General features: G+C 46.0%; 1 protein-coding gene across 1 annotated transcript; it reads right to left on the reverse strand.

The window, feature by feature from the left end:
- Window positions 1-5,617: 5,617 nt before the first annotated feature.
- Window positions 5,618-9,596, reverse strand: LOC108808390 (uncharacterized). The gene is made up of 3 exons (XM_056987343.1): window positions 8,256-9,596; window positions 6,429-8,166; window positions 5,618-6,174 (listed from the first exon to the last, which is right to left on the reverse strand). The coding sequence occupies exons 1-3, from the start codon at window positions 9,594-9,596 to the stop codon at window positions 5,618-5,620; spliced, it is 3,636 nt and encodes a 1,211-aa protein (XP_056843323.1).
- Between the last annotated feature and the right edge of the window lie 8,633 nt (window positions 9,597-18,229).

Raw genomic sequence — 18,229 nt, forward strand, 5'->3', positions numbered from 1 at the left:
ATCAACATGACGATGATCTTATGCGACCATTTAACCAACGTTGGGAATCTTCCATCAAAATTGAAATACCAGAATTTCATGGCAGTCCTCGTGGTGAGGCGTTACTTGACTGGATCGCAACAATTGATGAACTCTTGGAGTACAAGCAAGTACCAGAAGAGAGACGAGTTCCTTTTGTAGCTCTCAAATTTCGCGGACACGCATCCTCTTGGTGGAAACAACTCAAAGTAACAAGGCAGCGTCTCGGGAAACCTCCTATTGTCTCTTGGGAGAAACTGCAGAAACATCTGAAGGCAACCTTTTTGCCTCAGAATTATGAGCGTTCATTGTATAACCGCCTACAGAACCTGCGCCAAGGATCTCGTAACGTGGATGAATACGCAGAGGAATTTTCTATGCTGTTAACAAGAGTAGATATATTCGACAGTGCCGAGCAACTTGTGTCACGATTCATAGGTGGTCTGCGTCCTCAACTTCAATCAGCATTGGCTCAGTTTGATCCAACAACCATTGCAGAAGCCCATAGGCGTGCGGCTTCCTTTGAGCAACAACTGAAATCGTCCAACTGGACAAATCAGTCTCGCTCACGTCCTAGTGAAGTAGCCTCGACGCCTGCAGCGTCAAAAGAAAATGAAGCTCAGCCCTCAACTAATCGCCAACCGGAGGAACAAGCTTTGCGTCGATCAACTCGGACTCCAACCATCAGATGCTACGGATGTGGAGAACAGGGTCATCGTATTTCTGCTTGTCCTAATGAAAATCGTAGAGGACTAATTGCAGATGGTGATAACAAGGAGAGTGCTCCTGTCTATGATTCTTATGACGATGATGAGCTTGACCAGAAAGGCGATGACACCATTAAACACACAGAAGGTGATAAAGGTCATCTCCTTGTTATACAAAGGGCTTGCACTGTTCCGCAACGACAGGATACACAATGGCTACGTACGAATATCTTCAAGTCTACCTGCACTATTCGTGGTCGTGTTTGCACTTTCATCATCGATTCAGGAAGCTCTCGTAATGTCATCGCAGATGACGCCGTCAACAAGCTAGGCCTAATCCGTGAGCAACACCCAGCACCTTATACGCTTGGGTGGATTACGGAGTCTAGTAGTGTGCGCGTGACACAACGAGTTTTGGTCCCTTTCTCTATCGGACCGCATTACCGTGATCGCACTTACTGTGACGTTGCCCCGATGGACATTAGCCACCTCATACTTGGGCGTCCTTGGGAGTTTCATCGCAAAATTACTCATGATGGTGCACAGAACACTTATAGTTTCATCTGGGAAACTCACCATATTGTGTTAGTGCCAACACCTCCCTCACCGCCAGTTCCACCAGTCGTCACCTCCACCACACGACCAACGACGTTACTGTGCTCCTACTCGTCTTTTATTTTAGAGATGCGTACAGAGGGTCGTGTCTTTGCTCTCATCCCGTCAGTTGTGCATGAAGTTCTTGCGGCCACTCTGCCTTCATCTCTATCGAAGGTTTTGAGTGAATTTGATGACGTCTTTCTTTCTGACCTTCCAGAGGGCTTACCGCCTCTTCGTGACATACAGCACCATATTGATCTTGTTCCTGGAGCCACATTGCCGAACAGAGCTCACTATCGGATGAGTCCGACCGAGCACGAAGAATTACGCAATCAGGTGGAAGAGCTACTGCGAAAAGGCTACATCAAGGAGAGTTTAAGTCCTTGCGCTGTCCCGGCTCTGTTGATTCCAAAGAAAGATGGGTCGTGGCGAATGTGTGTCGATAGTAAAGCAATTAACAAGATCACTGTCCGCTATCGCTTTCCGATACCACGTCTTGATGACTTACTTGACCAGATTGGTACGACAACAGTATTTTCCAAGATCGATCTAAAGAGTGGCTACCATCAGATACGTATTAGACCTGGTGACGAATGGAAAACAGCATTCAAAACCAGAGAGGGTCTTTTTGAATGGTTACTCATGCCATTTGGATTGTCTAATGCTCCGAGCACATTTATGCGGATCATGAACCAAGCTCTCCGCCCTTTTATTGGTCGTTTTGTGGTCGTCTATTTTGACGACATACTGATCTTCAGCTCCTCCCTGGACGCGCACGTGGACCATATCCGTCAGGTTCCCTCTGTTCTGCGCGACGAGAAGCTCTTTGCTGCGAAGCATAAGTGCGAATCCGGGGTATCTCAGGTCTTGTTTCTCGGTTATGTGATCTCAGACAAGGGACTTTCAGTTGACCTTTCCAAGATCGAGGCTATCAAGTCTTGGCCAGTGCTGACCACTGTGTCGGAAGTACGAAGCTTTCATGGTCTTGCCTCTTTTTACAGGCGTTTTGTCAGCAACTTTAACACCATTATGGCTCCGCTAACGAGCTGTATGCGAGAGGGTAAGTTCGAGTGGACGAAGGAGGCGACTACGGCCTTCGAACTGATCAAGCACAAGTTGACCACAGCCCCTATTTTGGTCCTTCCTGACTTCACAAAGACATTTGAGCTCCATTGCGATGCTTCGAAGTTGGGTATTGGAGCAGTTCTCAGTCAGGGCGGTCGTCCTATTGCGTTCTATAGTGAGAAGTTAGCAGGTGCTCGTGGCATGTATAGTACTTATGACGTTGAGTTTTACGCCATTGTGCAAGCTATCAAGCATTGGCGGCACTATCTGGTACATCGGGAGTTTATCTTATTCACCGATCACGACGCACTGAGACACTTGGATAGTCAAGCGAAAGTTTCGTCCAGACACGCAGGGTGGATTTCGTATCTCCAGCAATTCACGTTCTCTATCAGACACCAGTCCGGGAAAACAAACAAGGTGGCTGACGCTCTTAGTCGACGCCATGGTCTCTTGACTACTATGCATACGACAGTTCCTGGATTTTCTTCATTGGCGGAGTTGTACCCTTCAGATGCCTTCTTTGGACGAATTTTCACAGACACTTTGAATGGGTCGCGGGGTGATTTTACTATTCAGGATGGCTATCTGTTCAAGGATTTGCGTTTGTGTGTGCCTGAGTGTAGTTTGCGCCTCCAGATTATCAGTGAACTCCATAACGAGGGTCATGTGGGGCGTGATCGTACCCTCCAGTTGGTAACAACGTCTTACTTTTGGCCTTGCTTGAGGCGTGACGTTGAGCGCTTTGTGGAGCGTTGTCGCGTGTGCCAGCAGAGTAAGGGGAAGGCTTCCAATGCTGACCTTTATCTTCCTTTGCCGATTCCAACTCAGCCATGGACTGACGTCAGCATGGACTTTGTCCTCGGCTTGCCTCGCACGCAGCATGGTTTTGATTCTATCTTCGTGGTGGTCGATCGTTTTTTGAAGATGGCTCATTTCATAGCTTGTAAGAAGACTACTGATGCAGTTAGTGTGGCTAGCTTATTCTTTCGCGAAATCTATCATCTTCATGGTCTGCCATCCTCGATTGTTTCTGATCGCGACACTAGATTTCTGAGTCACTTTTGGCGTTCTTTGTGGAAGTTACTTGGTACTTCTCTTGACATGAGTTCTGCATATCATCCTCAGACGGATGGTCAAACCGAAGTCGTCAACAGGTCGTTGGGCAATCTTTTGCGCTGTTTGGTGGGAGATAACATCAAGTCGTGGGATTTGAAGCTGTGTCAAGCGGAGTTTGCTCACAACCACGCTTTGAATAGGAGCTCGGGGTTCTCGCCATTTCGTGTGGTGTATGGTATTTTGCCTCGTTGCCCTTTAGATTTGACGACCCTCCCAGACAAGACGCGTCACCACGGTGAGGTAGTAGACTTTGTCTCAGACCTGCAACATGTGCATCAGCAAGCTCGTGATAACTTGGAATCCTCTGCTGCGAAGTACAAGGCGGCTGCAGATGGGAAGCGACGCAAGGTTCTTTTTGCTCCTGGCGACCTTGTGTGGGTTTACTTAACCAAGGAGAGGTTGCCTTTGAGAGAGTATAATCAGCTTAAGTCTAAGAAGTTTGGTCCCGTTGAGATCTTGGAGTGTATAAACCCCAACGTGTATCGTGTGCAACTGCCTCCTGGTTTTCGCACTTCCAACGTTTTCAACGTCAAGCATCTTGCGCCATTCTATGGTGACAACGTACCTGCGGATTCGTGGGCGAATCCTCCATTCCCCGGGGGACCTGATGTAGCGGATCATCTGTTAAGTGGGCTTTGAGTCATCAAGCCTTGTCGACTCAATTGGTTTTATGTTTTCTTTCTTTTATTCTAATTAAAGTGTAAGGATAATTATGAATCCATTATAGTTAGGATCTTCTTACGTTAGTTTATATACTCAGCTATCATCTTTGTAAAGAACACGTTTTTATCATTGAATACAATTGCTTTTGCAACCAGAGCTTTCTTGAGCACTTAGAGGAGTACTCTAGCCCCTTTGATCCTGTCGAGAGTATCGTCATCATCAAAGAACCCTTGTTTGCGTTGAGAGTATCAACAACAACAAGTTTCCTTTCGATTCTGCAAGTTCTCGTTGAGATCTCGCCGGATCATCGTGGAATCTGCGGAATAAAAAATATTAAAATTTGCACTAATCGAATCGCGGACCGCCAAATATCGTGGAACCTGCGGAATAATGACAGAAACACACAGAATCAGTTTCTCTATCTGAGCCTTTTTCTCCTTTTCTTCTCTTTTTCTCTGTCTTTCATGGACCACACCCTCCTTAAAACCCCATTTAAAAACTGCAACAAGAGTGCTCTTAAATTCCACTCGGTTCGGGAATGAGACAAATCGTGTTAAATTGAATGGGCATTTGGACTATAATAGCCCAATATTGTATATTGTATATTGATTCAGATGCTGACCAAGAAAAGCATCTAATACAAACTTAACGTTGAATATTTTTTTTGACTGAATTTTTTAACCCGGTTGAATTTCTCTGCGAATGGACTCCTTTTTCAGGGTATTCAAATAGATCCTAAAACATAGACTCATATCCGCTTTAGATGAATAAAACAATGTGACTTACTTTCCCAAAGTAGAAGGATCGAACCTGAAACGTGTTAGCATCTTATACCCGTCCATTGCCACTTGGGCACGTGGCCCGTTCAACGTTAAAATATTATTTCAATTAACACATACCGATTTCGACATTTTTCCTACGTAAGTAAACAATACATTCCTAATCATCAAAAATTATCATAGACTGGATCACATATTTTAAACAACACATCCTTTATATATTTCTAGTTCTTTTTTTTTGCTTATCTATGATTACATAGGTATATAGTTAGATAAATTATCGACATGTGGAGCAGTGAAAGAATCAAGGCCTGTTACCACATGGTGGTGATGGATAGCATAGAATAGAAGAGAGGTATTCATATGGATATGGTTTCTTCTCGTTCCAAAATGGGATAATATCTACACTAGACAGTGGCGGAGTCAAAACATTTTATATTAGGGTTAAAATAATTTTAATAGAATAAATTTTTAATTTTAGTGAGGTCAATAAAATTTTTCTTCAACAAAATGAATATTTTATAATTTTTTTGAAGTGAATTTTTTAAGGAAAAATAGTGGGATCAGCTAACCCTATTTGTTACACATTCTCCGCCCCTAATACTAGGAAAGGTGGTGGACTTTTTTTTTTTTTTTTTTGAAACTCATATTAATTAAACCTGAAAAAGGTTAGTTGGAAGCCATAACTGCTTCATCAACCACCACGTTCCCAACAACATTCAGAGCGAATATAGCAAGTCCATCCGCTTGGATATTCCTCTCTCGAGGGATCCATGAAAAAGAAACAAATTCAAAGGTAGAAACTAGTGATAAAATGTCAGCCACTACTCCGTACAGCTCTGGAACGATGTTTCCTGAGTTCAAGGTCTTGATCAGTTGAGCCGAATCCGATTCAAACACCACCGTCTTCATCTCCTCTACTGCGCTCAATCTGACTGCCTCCAGCATGGCCAGTCCTTCTGCCATTAGAGAGGAGCCTACAAAGCTTGCTCGTTTGTGGAAGTTACGATGAACAGAGGGGGAGAGGATAACCCATCCTAGTCCCGCGATCGTAGCCTGTGGCGACCAAGCTGCGTCTGATCTGATGACGATAGCCTGTGAAGGTGGTTGTATCAAAGGCCGAATTCGCAGAGGTTTCTGGACAGAGACTTGGCTCTGTTGTGTCTCCCATTCGCGAGCCATCGATAGTGCCAGAGACAGAGTGTCTTCAGGGGGGCTAGAGAAACCTTCAAAGACAAACTTATTTCTCGCTTTTCACAGGTTCCAAAGTATCCAAGGGGCCAGAGACTTAGATGTAATTCCCAAAGGTGGTAAGCATGGATTGGACATTAGCGCAGGCAAGGAGTCCACTAAATCTATCATTACACTTATTTCCACCGCAGAGACGAAAGGGGCTAGACGCCAAACCTTCCTAGCATCCTAGCATACTGACATTGGAAGAAAAGATGAGTAATAGATTCAGAGGCTCCACACCTTTTACATCTTGAGTCCACCGGAATGTGGCGATCAGCAAGTCTTTCCCCTACTGGCATCGCTCCCTTGAGGAGTTTCCACACAAAAGTCTTGATTTTTGGTGCACAGCTTAGGTCCCAAACATTCTTTTTCCAGTTGAAATCTCTTCCAAAAAGCTCAGGTACTTCATTCTCAGTCCTATCTATTTCAGAGTAGTAACCGGATTTAGTGGAGTACTCTCCATTCTTTGTACCTAGCCATATCAGTTTATCTGGAGCCCCGGTTTGACTTGGCTTTAGGCATTGGATTTGCTCTGCATAATCAGGGATACAACGGAGCACTTTTTGCAAATCCCACTCGCCTGAATTCTCTATCATCAAGTCAGAGACCTTGAGTTGGAGGAGGTGTTCGTTTGGAGGTCCCATTGGACGTTCTTGGCGAGTGGTACTTAGCCAAGGGTCCATCCAGACTTGGATTGATTTTCCATCTCCCACAAGCCATCCTAGATTCTTCACCAGCAGGTCTCTTCTCAGTACGCTTCTCCACCCATGTGACATAGCTGAGGATCCTGTGGCTTGAAGGATGTCACCATTCGGGCTGTATTTTCCCATAAGAACCCTGCTAAGCAAGCAGTTCGGGTTTTGCAAAAGTCGCCAACCTGTTTTCGCGAGTAGTGCCACATTGAAAGTCTGAAAGTCGCAAACTCCCAACCCACCAAGAGCTTTCGGTTTGGCCATAGTAGTCCATGATACCCATGCCATCTTCTTCTCATTCTCATTGTTATCCCACCAGAAACGGGTTACTGCGGATTGGATCCGCTTGCAGAAGGACAACGGTAAGGCAAAATAGGACATGGAGTAGGATGGAACAGCAGATAAAACACTTTGGAGCATAACCAGCTTCCCCGCAGAGGACAGAAATTTGTTAGTCCAACCCCGAGCCTTTTGTTTGATTCTATCGACTATAGATGAAAACATGTCTCTCTTTCTCCGGCCGAACTGTTCAGGCACACCGAGATACTTTCCGGTGCCCCCCTCCTTCTGTATAAGAAGCTCGTCTTTCACCATTACTTTCAAGGCAGCTGGAGTCTTTCGGGAAAAGGTGATTGCCGACTTCTCTTTGTTTATAAATTGCCATGAGGCTTCTTCATATTTGCGCAAGATTTCTCGCAGTGCCATGCAGTTTCCTTTACTAGATTCAAGGAAGAACATCGTATCATCCGCAAAAAGAAGGTGGTTAATACGAGGGCTTGCTCTCGCCACCCGTAGCCCTTGAAGGGAGCCATCTTCTTGCGCCCGGTTACATAATCCCAAGAGGACCTCACTACACATTATAAATATGTAGGGAGAAAGAGGGTCTCCTTGACGGATTCCTCTACTCGGTACTACCTTCCCTCTAGGCAAGCCGTTAATGAGGAAGGAGTATGTAACCGAAGAGATACATTGCATGATGCAGTCTACGAAAGTTTGGTGGAATCCCAACCGAAGTAAAACCAAGGAGATAAAGTCCCATTTGAGGCGGTCGTATGCTTTGCTCATGTCCGTTTTGACGGCCATTGCACATCGCTGTTCCGCCTTTGAAGTCTTAAGGTAGTGCAAGACCTCATGGGTGATAAGAACGTTGCCGCCAATCGCTATCCCCGGCACAAAAGCCGACTGATTCTCGGAGATAAGCTTTTCCAGTAGAGGCTGGATGCGCTTCGTGATGAGCTTAGAGTAGATCTTGTAGTAGACATTACAAAGGGCGATGGGGCGATAATCAGACACCTTTTGCGGGTTTATGACCTTGGGGATTAGTCGGATATGAGTATCATTGATGCTATCCGGCAAATTCTGACCACTGAAAACTCACGCACTTCTCGAACAATGTCTGGTCCAATCTCCTCCCAGTGTGTGTGAAAGAATCCGGCAGAAAACCCATCTGGTCCGGGAGCCTTCTCAGCGTTTATCGAAAAAGCTACCTCACGAACCTCCGCTGCTGATGGCACTTCTGTGAGTATAGCATTCTCCTCATCAGTTATTATAGGGCGCAATGCAAATCGGACCGTTTCCCCCCGTTCGCCCGGAGGGGTAGTGAATAACTTTTCGAAATAAGCATCAATCACTTGCACTATCTCCTCTTCTTTGTGCACCATCTGTCCACTTTCATCCTCTATAACTGAGAAAGCATTTGCTCTCTTCCTTGATTTTGTGATGGCATGAAAGTATCCCGTGTTCCGGTCCCCGAGTTTTAACCATAGAAGTCGACTCCGTTGCTGCCAGTACTCTTCCTCAGCTGAATAAGCTGCATTAAGCTTTGTGGCAATGTCCTGGATCAGTACTGTATCATTCTCAGGGCTCGCGAGTGCTGCGTTCAACTCTTTCTTCGTTTGCTCAATAATCTTCTGACTATTTCTTTGCTGAGTTTTGTTCCAAGCTGATATTGCACTCCTTGTAGAAGAAATCTTATCGCTGACTGATTGTGCCGGAGACCCGCGCCAAGAATCAGTAATAATTTTCCTAACTTCATCGTTCTTACACAGACGTCTGTCATAACGGAAAAGCCCCCGTCGTCGTCTCGCTCCGTTATCGAAAAAAGCTAAGAGAGGTGTGTGGTCCGAGCTGAGGTCTGCTTCTAGATATTGGCAGCGAGCAGAGGGGAAGCATTCCGTGCAGAGCGTGTTTGAAGCGGCTCGGTCTAGTCTACACCGGACCAAGTGGTTCCCTCTTACTCCCCTCCACGACAGTGGGTCACCAGAGTGTTGGAGATCAAACAGATCCCCCTCCGAGAAGAAGGTACTGAGATTGGTGAAAGATCCCTCTGAGCGATCAGGTCCGCCTTCTTTTTCCACCGAGCTTAGTAAGTCGTTGAAGTCACCGGTAATGAACCAGGGTTCTTCTCGCATAATCGCTTTAGAGACCAGTTGATCCCATAGCTGATTCCTCTGTTGCCTATCGGTGCTACCATGAACAAACGAAGAATAAAAGGATTTCCCTTCAAATTCAATGAGTGTATCGATTACATGAGCATTTGATTCAAGAATTTGAAGGTTTAATCCTTGTTTCCAAAATAAAACGAGTCCTCCTGCCCCATGACCCGTTGGGGAGACCAAGTGATGGTGATCATAACGAAGCTTTTCCAGTTTCTTGAGGACCACGTTGTCGGGATTTTTTGATTCCATTAGAAAGATGATATCCGGATCAAAGGTTCTAGACATCTCTTTCAATCTGCGAACTGTCCGGAGATTCCCCAACCCTGACAGTTTCAGCTCAAGATTGCTAAGGAACGGGGTTGGATGGAGCCCGAAAATCCATCCTTCTTCTTTCTGCTGGTGGGATCATGTTTGCTATCGGGCGGTTTCCTGAAGCCGTTGGAGTGTTGGATAGCTGTGATGCTCGGGGAGTTCCTCTGCGGACTCTGTTTGTCTTTGTCACTCTCCTCGGTTTCACAGTCTCTGTTCCAGTCTTTTTTCTTCATGTGGGGGGGTTTCTCCATCGGTGCTTTTCGCTTGCGTGAAACAGAGGTTGTCGCCTGATCATTGGTTATGATTACTTTCCGGACCCCCGGTGGTCTCCCCGGTTTTCGCTTCTTTGGTAGTGTCATCTCCATGGGGTCTGTGGGCACTTCCTCATCTTGCAGATTAACATGTCCAAGTCGAGCTGAGATTGGGATTCTGTCGGTCCTCTCCTCTTTTCAGAAAATAGGTCTTGTACTTCATCTCCTGCAGGCCTTCCAGTAAGCGGACCCAATCTATCAGCTATTGATACTCGTTCGCTTGAAGGTGGGTCCTCGTTGCAGGGTCCCAATCTTTCAGACATAGGGGTGCGCTTTTGTAGGGGATCCTGAGTCCTCAGTATCTCTGAGTGTGACTCTAGAGGACTAACAACGCTGTTCTCCTGGACGATGGCTGTTCTCGCCATTCGCCTAGCGTTTTGCTCGAGGAGTCCCTGAGCTTCAGCTTGTCGGAGTCGTTCCTTCCGAGCTGCACTTTCCGAAGGGTCAGCACAATTGGTATATTGGGCCATGGTGTCTTTGATAGCTCCCAGGGCAGATTCTACAGCCTAATGTTGAGATTCTGAGTTACACATCAGAAGGGGAACCCCCCCTTTCAGAAGGTATTTGTCTATTTCTTGAGGCGGAAGTAAACTCTCTTGGCGAGGAGTTGTTCCCTCTTGGGGTCCTCATCTCTCCCTCCCTCCTTGGTTCATAATGGTCAGATCTATCCAGTGGAGCAGGAGGCTGAGAGCTAAGGACTTTTACCAAAGAGGTCACGGTAAAGAGGAAGCTCACATCATAACAGAAGGAGCGCATGACCCGGTCAAAGGAAGCTGTTGCGGATTCCTCAATAAACGGAGAAGATCTCGGGAACCAGTTGGTGACGATCAAGCGGGACCTGAGGCTATTTAAAGAGAAAGTGAATCAAGAAAGAAGATCTATTCAACTCTTATTCGACACAATACTTTCATTATCTTTGTAACATTCTCATTATCTTTGTAATCATCAGAGAACATTCCTTGTAACCATTCTTTACCAAAATCATCAATAAAATCATCATTCATTCTACAAGTTCTTACGGGATTCAGCCCACGATTATCTTTCCCTAATCCTTTCCTAAACTATAACCTGACCTAAAATCAGGAGGTGAGTTTAGTCCCTCACAATTGGCGCCGTCTGTGGGGAAGAAACAATCGAATCCCTTACCCTAACTTGAGGATGAATCCTACCGATCTGACAACAAATCCGTCTGACCTTAACCTCCCGATTCAGAGCGATGGCTCACCGAACGATGGAGGCTCTAGTCTCGTAACCACGGAGCCTCGACGTGGCGACCACCGATCTGGGCAACAGCCTCCGGCTAGCGCTCGAACGAGCCAGACTGCAACCGGAGCTACTAACCCGAGATCATCAAGTGGAACCGCCCCCGGGCTTCCAGTCACCGAGAATCCTCAGCAGCAAGCCACTACGAATCAAACGGAGGCTCAGCTCTCTGAGATTCGTCAGATGATGATGCAATTAGTAGACAAAGCTCAGGAAAGTGAGCGTACGATGCATCAGCTAGCTGTTCGTCAGCAACGATTCGAAGAGATAACTAGATCTCTAAACACAACAACCCAACCACCGCAACGTCAAGCTCCGGGGGTCACCTTCCGAGATCGATTGACCGATCCCTCATTCCCCCGAGGACGTTTAGACTTTTCTCCTGATAGCACTGCTCCGGAAGGACGGGGATCTGCTTTCCAGACACCTCATACTGGGACAGCTCCCGTGTTTAACCCACCTATCACCAGTGCTATGGGAAGTAACGTAGCGACAACCAGCTCCACACACAGTCAGGTTGCTGACCGGAGCACTCGCTTACCTTCTCCGCCGCCTGATTTTAGGTCCGGAGCAGGAGTATCCTTCCCATCCGGGGGCAGAACATCAGCTTCGGTTTATCAAACCAGAAGCTCAACCCCGAATGGGGACGGGTATCAAAGGGTAGACTCCGATAACCCAAGAGCTGGTGAGCGACTTAGCCCACCAACTGCATGAGAGCTTTCCGATTAGATATCGTGAAAGCTCATTTTACACAAGAAGAATGTGAAGCAGGTTACTGCAGGACATTCGCCGAAAACCTGGTCGGAACAGCTCTTGAGTGGTTCTCTGGCCTCGAACCAGCCTCAATAGACAGCTTCGATCAGTTAACTAATGCCTTCATGAAGCAGTATTCGACCCATATCCTGAAGCAAGCCTCTGAGGCCGACCTCTGGAAGGTCAGACAAGGAATGGGGGACTCGCTACGAGTCTACATCGAGAAATTCAGGACTGTAAGAACTAAGCTCTCGAATCCCAACGACCAAGTCGCCATCGAGGCCCTTAGAAGAGGTCTGTGGTATAAATCGGATTTCTGGTCAGAGCTAACACTCAATACTCCTCCAACTATCGATGATGCTCTTCACAAAGCTACCAGATACATTACATTGGAGGAGGAGACAGCTGCACTGGATAAACTCCACAAGAAACCTCAGAATCACTCGAAAGGCGAATCCTCTGAGGCAAAGGGACCTCATAAAAGGGGGAACCTCCGAAACAATCAAACTCAGGGAGAACATTCCTACGCGATCGAGGAGGACAAGGAAGAGAAACCTTTCGCCGCAGCAAACAAAACTCCCTGGTCAAAAGGCTTTGATAAAAACAAACATTGCTCTTATCATGATCGAGAAGGGCACTCAACTGAGGAATGTTGGGACCTCCAACGACAACTGGCAGATAAATTCGCAGCCGGAGAAATAAAGGGAGTGGACCTTAAAAAGCCACCACCTTATCAGAAAAGAGGTCCCAGAGACTCCTCTCCAAAGCGCGAGAGGTCACCTGAGAAGGAAACCGATTCACCGCCTCCAGCTCCCAAGAAAAGAGTCGATATGATTCTTGGAAAATTCCCCCAAGGAAAAAGTTTACAAGTCGAAGCTCTCTTGAGCAAACCATCCCCTCAATCGAGCCCCGACTCGAGGGTGGAATGTATCCTTGGAGGATCAGATATATGTCAAGACTCCGTCAACTCCATTAAGAATCACGTACGGAAGGCTGTGTCTAACACTGGACTTAAGCCTCATAACCCCGAGTCCAATACTAAGATTTCTTTCTGGGAAAGCGAGACCTCAAACCTTGACAGACCTCACGATGATGCGTTGATTGTCACCCTGAACATCGCAGGATACGAGGTCCCTAAACTCATGATAGACACAGGAAGCTCTGTTGACCTTATTTTCTACAACACCCTAAAAGGGATGGAAATAGATGACTACGAAATTATTGGCCAAAAAGCTAATCTCGTAGGCTTCTCCGGAGAAACAGCTACCTCATTGGGGACTATCAAGCTCCCAATCATAGCTGGCGGAATAATGAAAATGACCAACTTAGTAGTCATCGACAGACCTTCCCCGTTCCATGCGATCTTGGGAAAACCCTGGATTCACAAAATGAAGACAGTAGCCTCGACTTATCATCAATGTGTAAAATTCCCAACCCCTGAAGGGATAACTACCATACACGGTAGCCAGAAGATATCCAGGATCTGCTACTTGGGAGGATTCGAAATCCTCAAAAAGTCCCCCCAATAGCAATTACAGATCCAGGAGGGTCGCGAAATGCAACAAAATATTCGAGGTCCTTCCAAGAACCTCACCGAAAAAGTCTGCATTGACGACTCAAATCCTGAAAGACAGGTGAGCATCAGATCTGAGCTACCTCTTGAGACAAAAAAGGAGCTCATTGACTTCCTAAAAAGCAATGTCAAAACCTTTGCATGGTCCACCAATGACATGAAAGGCATAGATCCGAACGTCACCACCCATAAACTAAAAGTAGACCCCACTTTCAAACCGATCAAACAAAAGCGTCGCAAGCTGGGCCTCGAAAAAGCTCAAGCTGTTAACGACGAAGTTGACCGACTTACGAAAGCTGGGTCCATTCGAGAGGTACACTACCCTGACTGGTTAGCTAACCCGGTAGTTGTAAAGAAGAAAAACGGGAAATGGAGAATCTGTGTAGACTTCACCGACCTAAACAAGGCTTGTCCTAAAGACAGCTTCCCGTTACCTCACATCGACCGCCTGGTTGAAGTAACAGCTGGCCATCGAATCCTATCCTTCATGGATGCCTTCTCAGGATACAACCAAATCATGATGGATCCTGAGGACCAGGAGAAAACTGCATTCATAACCGAACGAGGAACCTATTGTTACAAGGTTATTGTGAGGGGTAAAACTCACACCTAGATTTCAGACCAGGTTTTATGTTTAGGAAAGGTTAGGGAAAGATTACTGCGGGCTGAATCCCGTAAGAACTTGATGAATGAACTTCGATTTGTATTGATATAATAGAAATGGGATGGTTACAAAGATGTTTCTTTTGATGATTACAAAGATAATAAAAAGGATTATATCTTAAGAATGTTTCGATGAATGTTAAGTAAAATCTGAGTGGGATCGGGTCCCTTTTTAGTCTTCGACCTTCTCTTAAATAGCCTTGGACTTCTTTAGGTTGTCTTCAACTAATCTCCGGGATCTTCTCCGCTTGAGGTGGAATCCGCAACAGCTTCCCTTTGACCGGGTCCTGCGCTTCTTCTTGTTATGACGTGAGCTTCCTCTTCGTCGTGACCTCCTTGGTTAGGACCCTTAGCTTTCAGCCTTCGGCTTCTACTCAGCTCTCTTTAGACTTAGAACTCGTGATGGGCTTATCGCGGCCCATCGTCATCTTTCATTATTCAGCAATCAGCTACCGGGCCATATTCGGGCCCAACAGTTGCCCCCAGCTCTCGAGATGAGGTTTCGTTATTCTCGGGAGCTAGACCTAGCCGCCCAAGCTAGATTCCCTTGTTGAGATCATGATTACTAGCTATCTCAACCATATTTATTTTTATCTAATCGAACGGTTGTAAATTTCCTCCGATTAAATCGATGGCTCAGATTAAAGTGAGTTTGAAATTTAATTCCCGATTTTCGAGACGTGATGGGATATAAAGCTGAGAGAATTAACTACTTGTCTCTCCACTTCCTCCACGCCTCTCGACGGTTTCCAAGGTAACCTCTCTTTTCCTTTATTTTACTGCGTTTTCTTTAATTTTTTTTATCCGCTTCTTGATCGAACTAGTTCTTCATCTTTAACCTCTCTCTGAGATTTCGCCTTAGTTCAATTCCTCTCTTTTGCTTCCTATTTTCCTTTCCTTTTACTATCATGAGTCAAAAAGAAGGTTCCAGCGAGGTTCAAATCTCAGCCTCCGGTGCCCGCATTATGAAAGTCAAGCGGGAAGCCGGTGAGAAGATGACAGAAGGCAAGAAAAAGAAAGTTAAAGACTCGATCGGAGCAAGAGTCAAGAGGATGAAGAAGAAAGGTGGCAAGAGCGCCTCTTCCGGTCCTTACTTCCCTTCGCTCTTAAAGGGTCAGGACGTCGTTAATCTTGCTGTTCAAGCTCACGGCAAGAGTGATCTAGTTAGAGCTTGTGTTGAAGATGAGACCCCCGAAACCGTTCCGGAGGGTTGGTTCTGTGTTCATGAGAAATATATCTCCAAGAGCCACCTTAGATTTCCTCTCCCCACCCTTTTGCTGGATCTCTTAGATCATTACCAGCTAGCCCTTCCTCAACTTTGCCCATCGGTTATCCGAGTGATAAATGGGTTCATCACTAGGGCCAAGGAGGAAGGAGTCATCGTGGGGTTGACCGAGCTAATGAGTCTCTTTCTTATAAAGGAGAGTACTTCCAAGGATGGTGGAAGCGGTACCTACTACCTCCCCTGTCGTCCAGGGTTAGGTATCTTTAAGTTCTCGGCCAGTGATGATGACTGGCGGAAGAAATATTTTTATGTCAAGATTGATCCCTTGACGGTTCCTGTAGGCCGTGACCTTAGGAGCTCATGGTCTGACATTTCTGGTTAGGATTTTAGGGATATCTTTGCATGTTTATCCTTGCTTATCGTGATGTGCTAATTGTCTTCTGACTCTTTATTTTGCAGAAATTAAGGATCCTGTTAAGTTGTCTAGTAAGCTTACTAGAGCTCTCTACAGGAAGCTGCAGCATAGCCCGAACACTTGGGGAGCTTACACCACTTCGAGAGTTGGATCAGCTAGATTTCCTGAGCGATACCAGGCATCCTTCCCTGATTCAGTGACGGTTGCTGGTTTAGAAGGTAAACTTTCTACTCTTAATTCATGGCTTTTACTGTTTGAAATTATCTCATGTGATTAATGGATCTTTTTCTTGATTTAGTTTCTGAGGGTGATTCAGTTTTCGAAGTTTCCTCCGGAGCAAGTACTTCCGAGAAGACTCAATCACATAAGATGCCTATTCAACCTTCCTTCCGTTCCAGGGGTAAATCGACCAAGGCTGCCAGCTCCTCTAGAGGGAGTGACAAGAACCAGGGAGGATCCTTCCTTGACTCTGTGAAGGAAGTTCTCGATGAAGGAGGCTCTGCTCCTGCTAAAGGTGTTGCCTCTTTGGAGCCTAAAGTTCAGGAAGTTGGCCTTCCCTCCGAGGTCCCGATGACTGAAGCTGATCCTCAAATGGTGAGGGATCCTCCGGAGTTTGAGCCCCCGAGGAACAAGAGGTCCCGAACTGACCAGGTTGACAGACCTTCGAGGTCTTCCTCCTCCTCCTCTAGAGGAGGAACCGTTGGCTGGAACTTTACTCATTCGAAGCCTGGATCGGTTTTAGATGATTCGTGGGGTTTGGCTACTCTGATGAGGCATATGAAGAGTCCCGGGTGTTCCCTCCCTTCGATCTCCAATCTCACGCACAAGGATGAGTACGTTGATATCGCTCATCACATGGGTCAGGTATGAAGTTTATTTCATCTTTCAGCTTTTTCTTTGGAAGGTTTTGTTAAATCGTTTTCCGTTTTCTGCAGCTGGCTGGTGCTATTAACAGAGCTCAGTTCAAGTTTGAGGACGCTGTACACAATGCCCCTAGTGCTGAGGAATTAGCCCAGGTCACTGAGTTGGTCAAGGCCAACAAGACTGAGCTCAACCAGACTCGGGCTCTGATCTCGGATCTCCAAGCCGAGGTGAAGAGACTTGGCTCTAAGTGTGATGCTCAGCAAGGGACGATCGAGAGCCAGCTGATTGACCTCCAGGTGAAGAATAGAAAGATTGGGGAGTTGGATGCTGCTCGGAAGATAGCCGAGTATCAAGTCAAAGAGTTGATTTCCACATCACAGAACAGCCAGAAGAACAAGGAGGCTGAGGTCAGGCTAGCCGTCCGAAGAGGAAAGAAAGAGGTAGCCGAAGCCTACAACAAGATTCTGGTTATTGTCAAGGAGAAGTTCTCCAAGAAGAAGGACGAAGTCGACCTCCTGGTTCATGCCCAAGAGATTCAAGCTAACACCGAGCTCCTGAAAGACATACTGGATGGCGAGATTAAGAGTGCTCAAGACGAGTATGATCACTTGGTGGCCATAATGCCGGAAGCTGTTGCAGCGTATGAGAAGGCTCAGGTCTCGGACTTCTCGATCGGCAAGCTCCCTCTTCCCCAATTCTCTGAGAGCTCAGGTACTTTTGAGGTCAATATGTTTAATCTCTTCCTTTCTGGAGAATTTGGTTCTAATTTGGGATTGGTGGGTTCTTACTCAGCCCCAGTCGAAACCGCCTCTGGAGGTAACGACAAGGAGATGGAGGAGGAGGTTCCTGAGGAGGACAGATTCAACGAGGAAGACCCAGTTGGTAAGGGAGCTGAGAAGAGCTCGGATGACAAGGAAGTTTAAGAGTTGAGGCTCTTTCATGTTTTCTAGGATTTCTGCCCGATGGGCTTTGTTTTATTTGTTTCCAAGACTTATAGCCTGAGGAGGCTTTTAAACCTTTATCCGTTTGAACTTCGAATCTTTGTTAGCCTGGGGAGGCTTTTAAACCTTTGTTTAATTTCAAACTTGGTTTTCAGTTTTATTTAAGTTTTTAGCTTTAGTCGCGAAATATGACAATTTGATCATAATCGAATATTACGGTAAGTCTGAAGACTTTGGTCGTTTTTTGTTCCTTAAGAGGAATTCTTGGAGTATCGGGACAAGCTTAGGATTTTTAGGGACCTAAGTTTAATCTGGACACCTTAGGTGGTGGTTCTTGGAAACTTGAACTTGTTGTGGGATTTTAAGACCCGTTGAAGTTTGCTTAGGATTTTAAGACCTTATGATTTGATGAGGATTTTAAGACCTCGAAGATTTGATAAGGATTTAAGACCTGGAGAATTTGATAAGGATTTTAAGACCTTGGAGAATTTGACAAGGATTTTAAGACCTTGGAGATTTGGTAAGGATTTTAAGACCTTAGATCCAGGTTCGTCGAGACCTGATACTGTCTGAAGGATTTTAAGACCTTTAGGTTCAG

The sequence above is a fragment of the Raphanus sativus genome, chromosome 6 (assembly GCF_000801105.2).
Source record: "Raphanus sativus cultivar WK10039 chromosome 6, ASM80110v3, whole genome shotgun sequence".
NCBI lineage: Eukaryota > Viridiplantae > Streptophyta > Magnoliopsida > Brassicales > Brassicaceae > Raphanus > Raphanus sativus.

What these genes read in the sequence shown, in the direction of transcription:
- LOC108808390 (XM_056987343.1), bottom strand. Translation starts at nt 9,596, where the DNA reads ATGTCTAGAACCTTTGATCCGGATATCATCTTTCTAATGGAATCAAAA. An exon ending in GACCAGACATTGTTCGAGAA is followed by an intron (nt 8,167 to 8,255) that starts GTGCGTGAGTTT and finishes AACCCGCAAAAG; the next exon opens with GTGTCTGATTATCGCCCCAT. An exon ending in CATTCCGGTGGACTCAAGAT is followed by an intron (nt 6,175 to 6,428) that starts GTAAAAGGTGTG and finishes TTGTCTTTGAAG; the next exon opens with GTTTCTCTAGCCCCCCTGAA.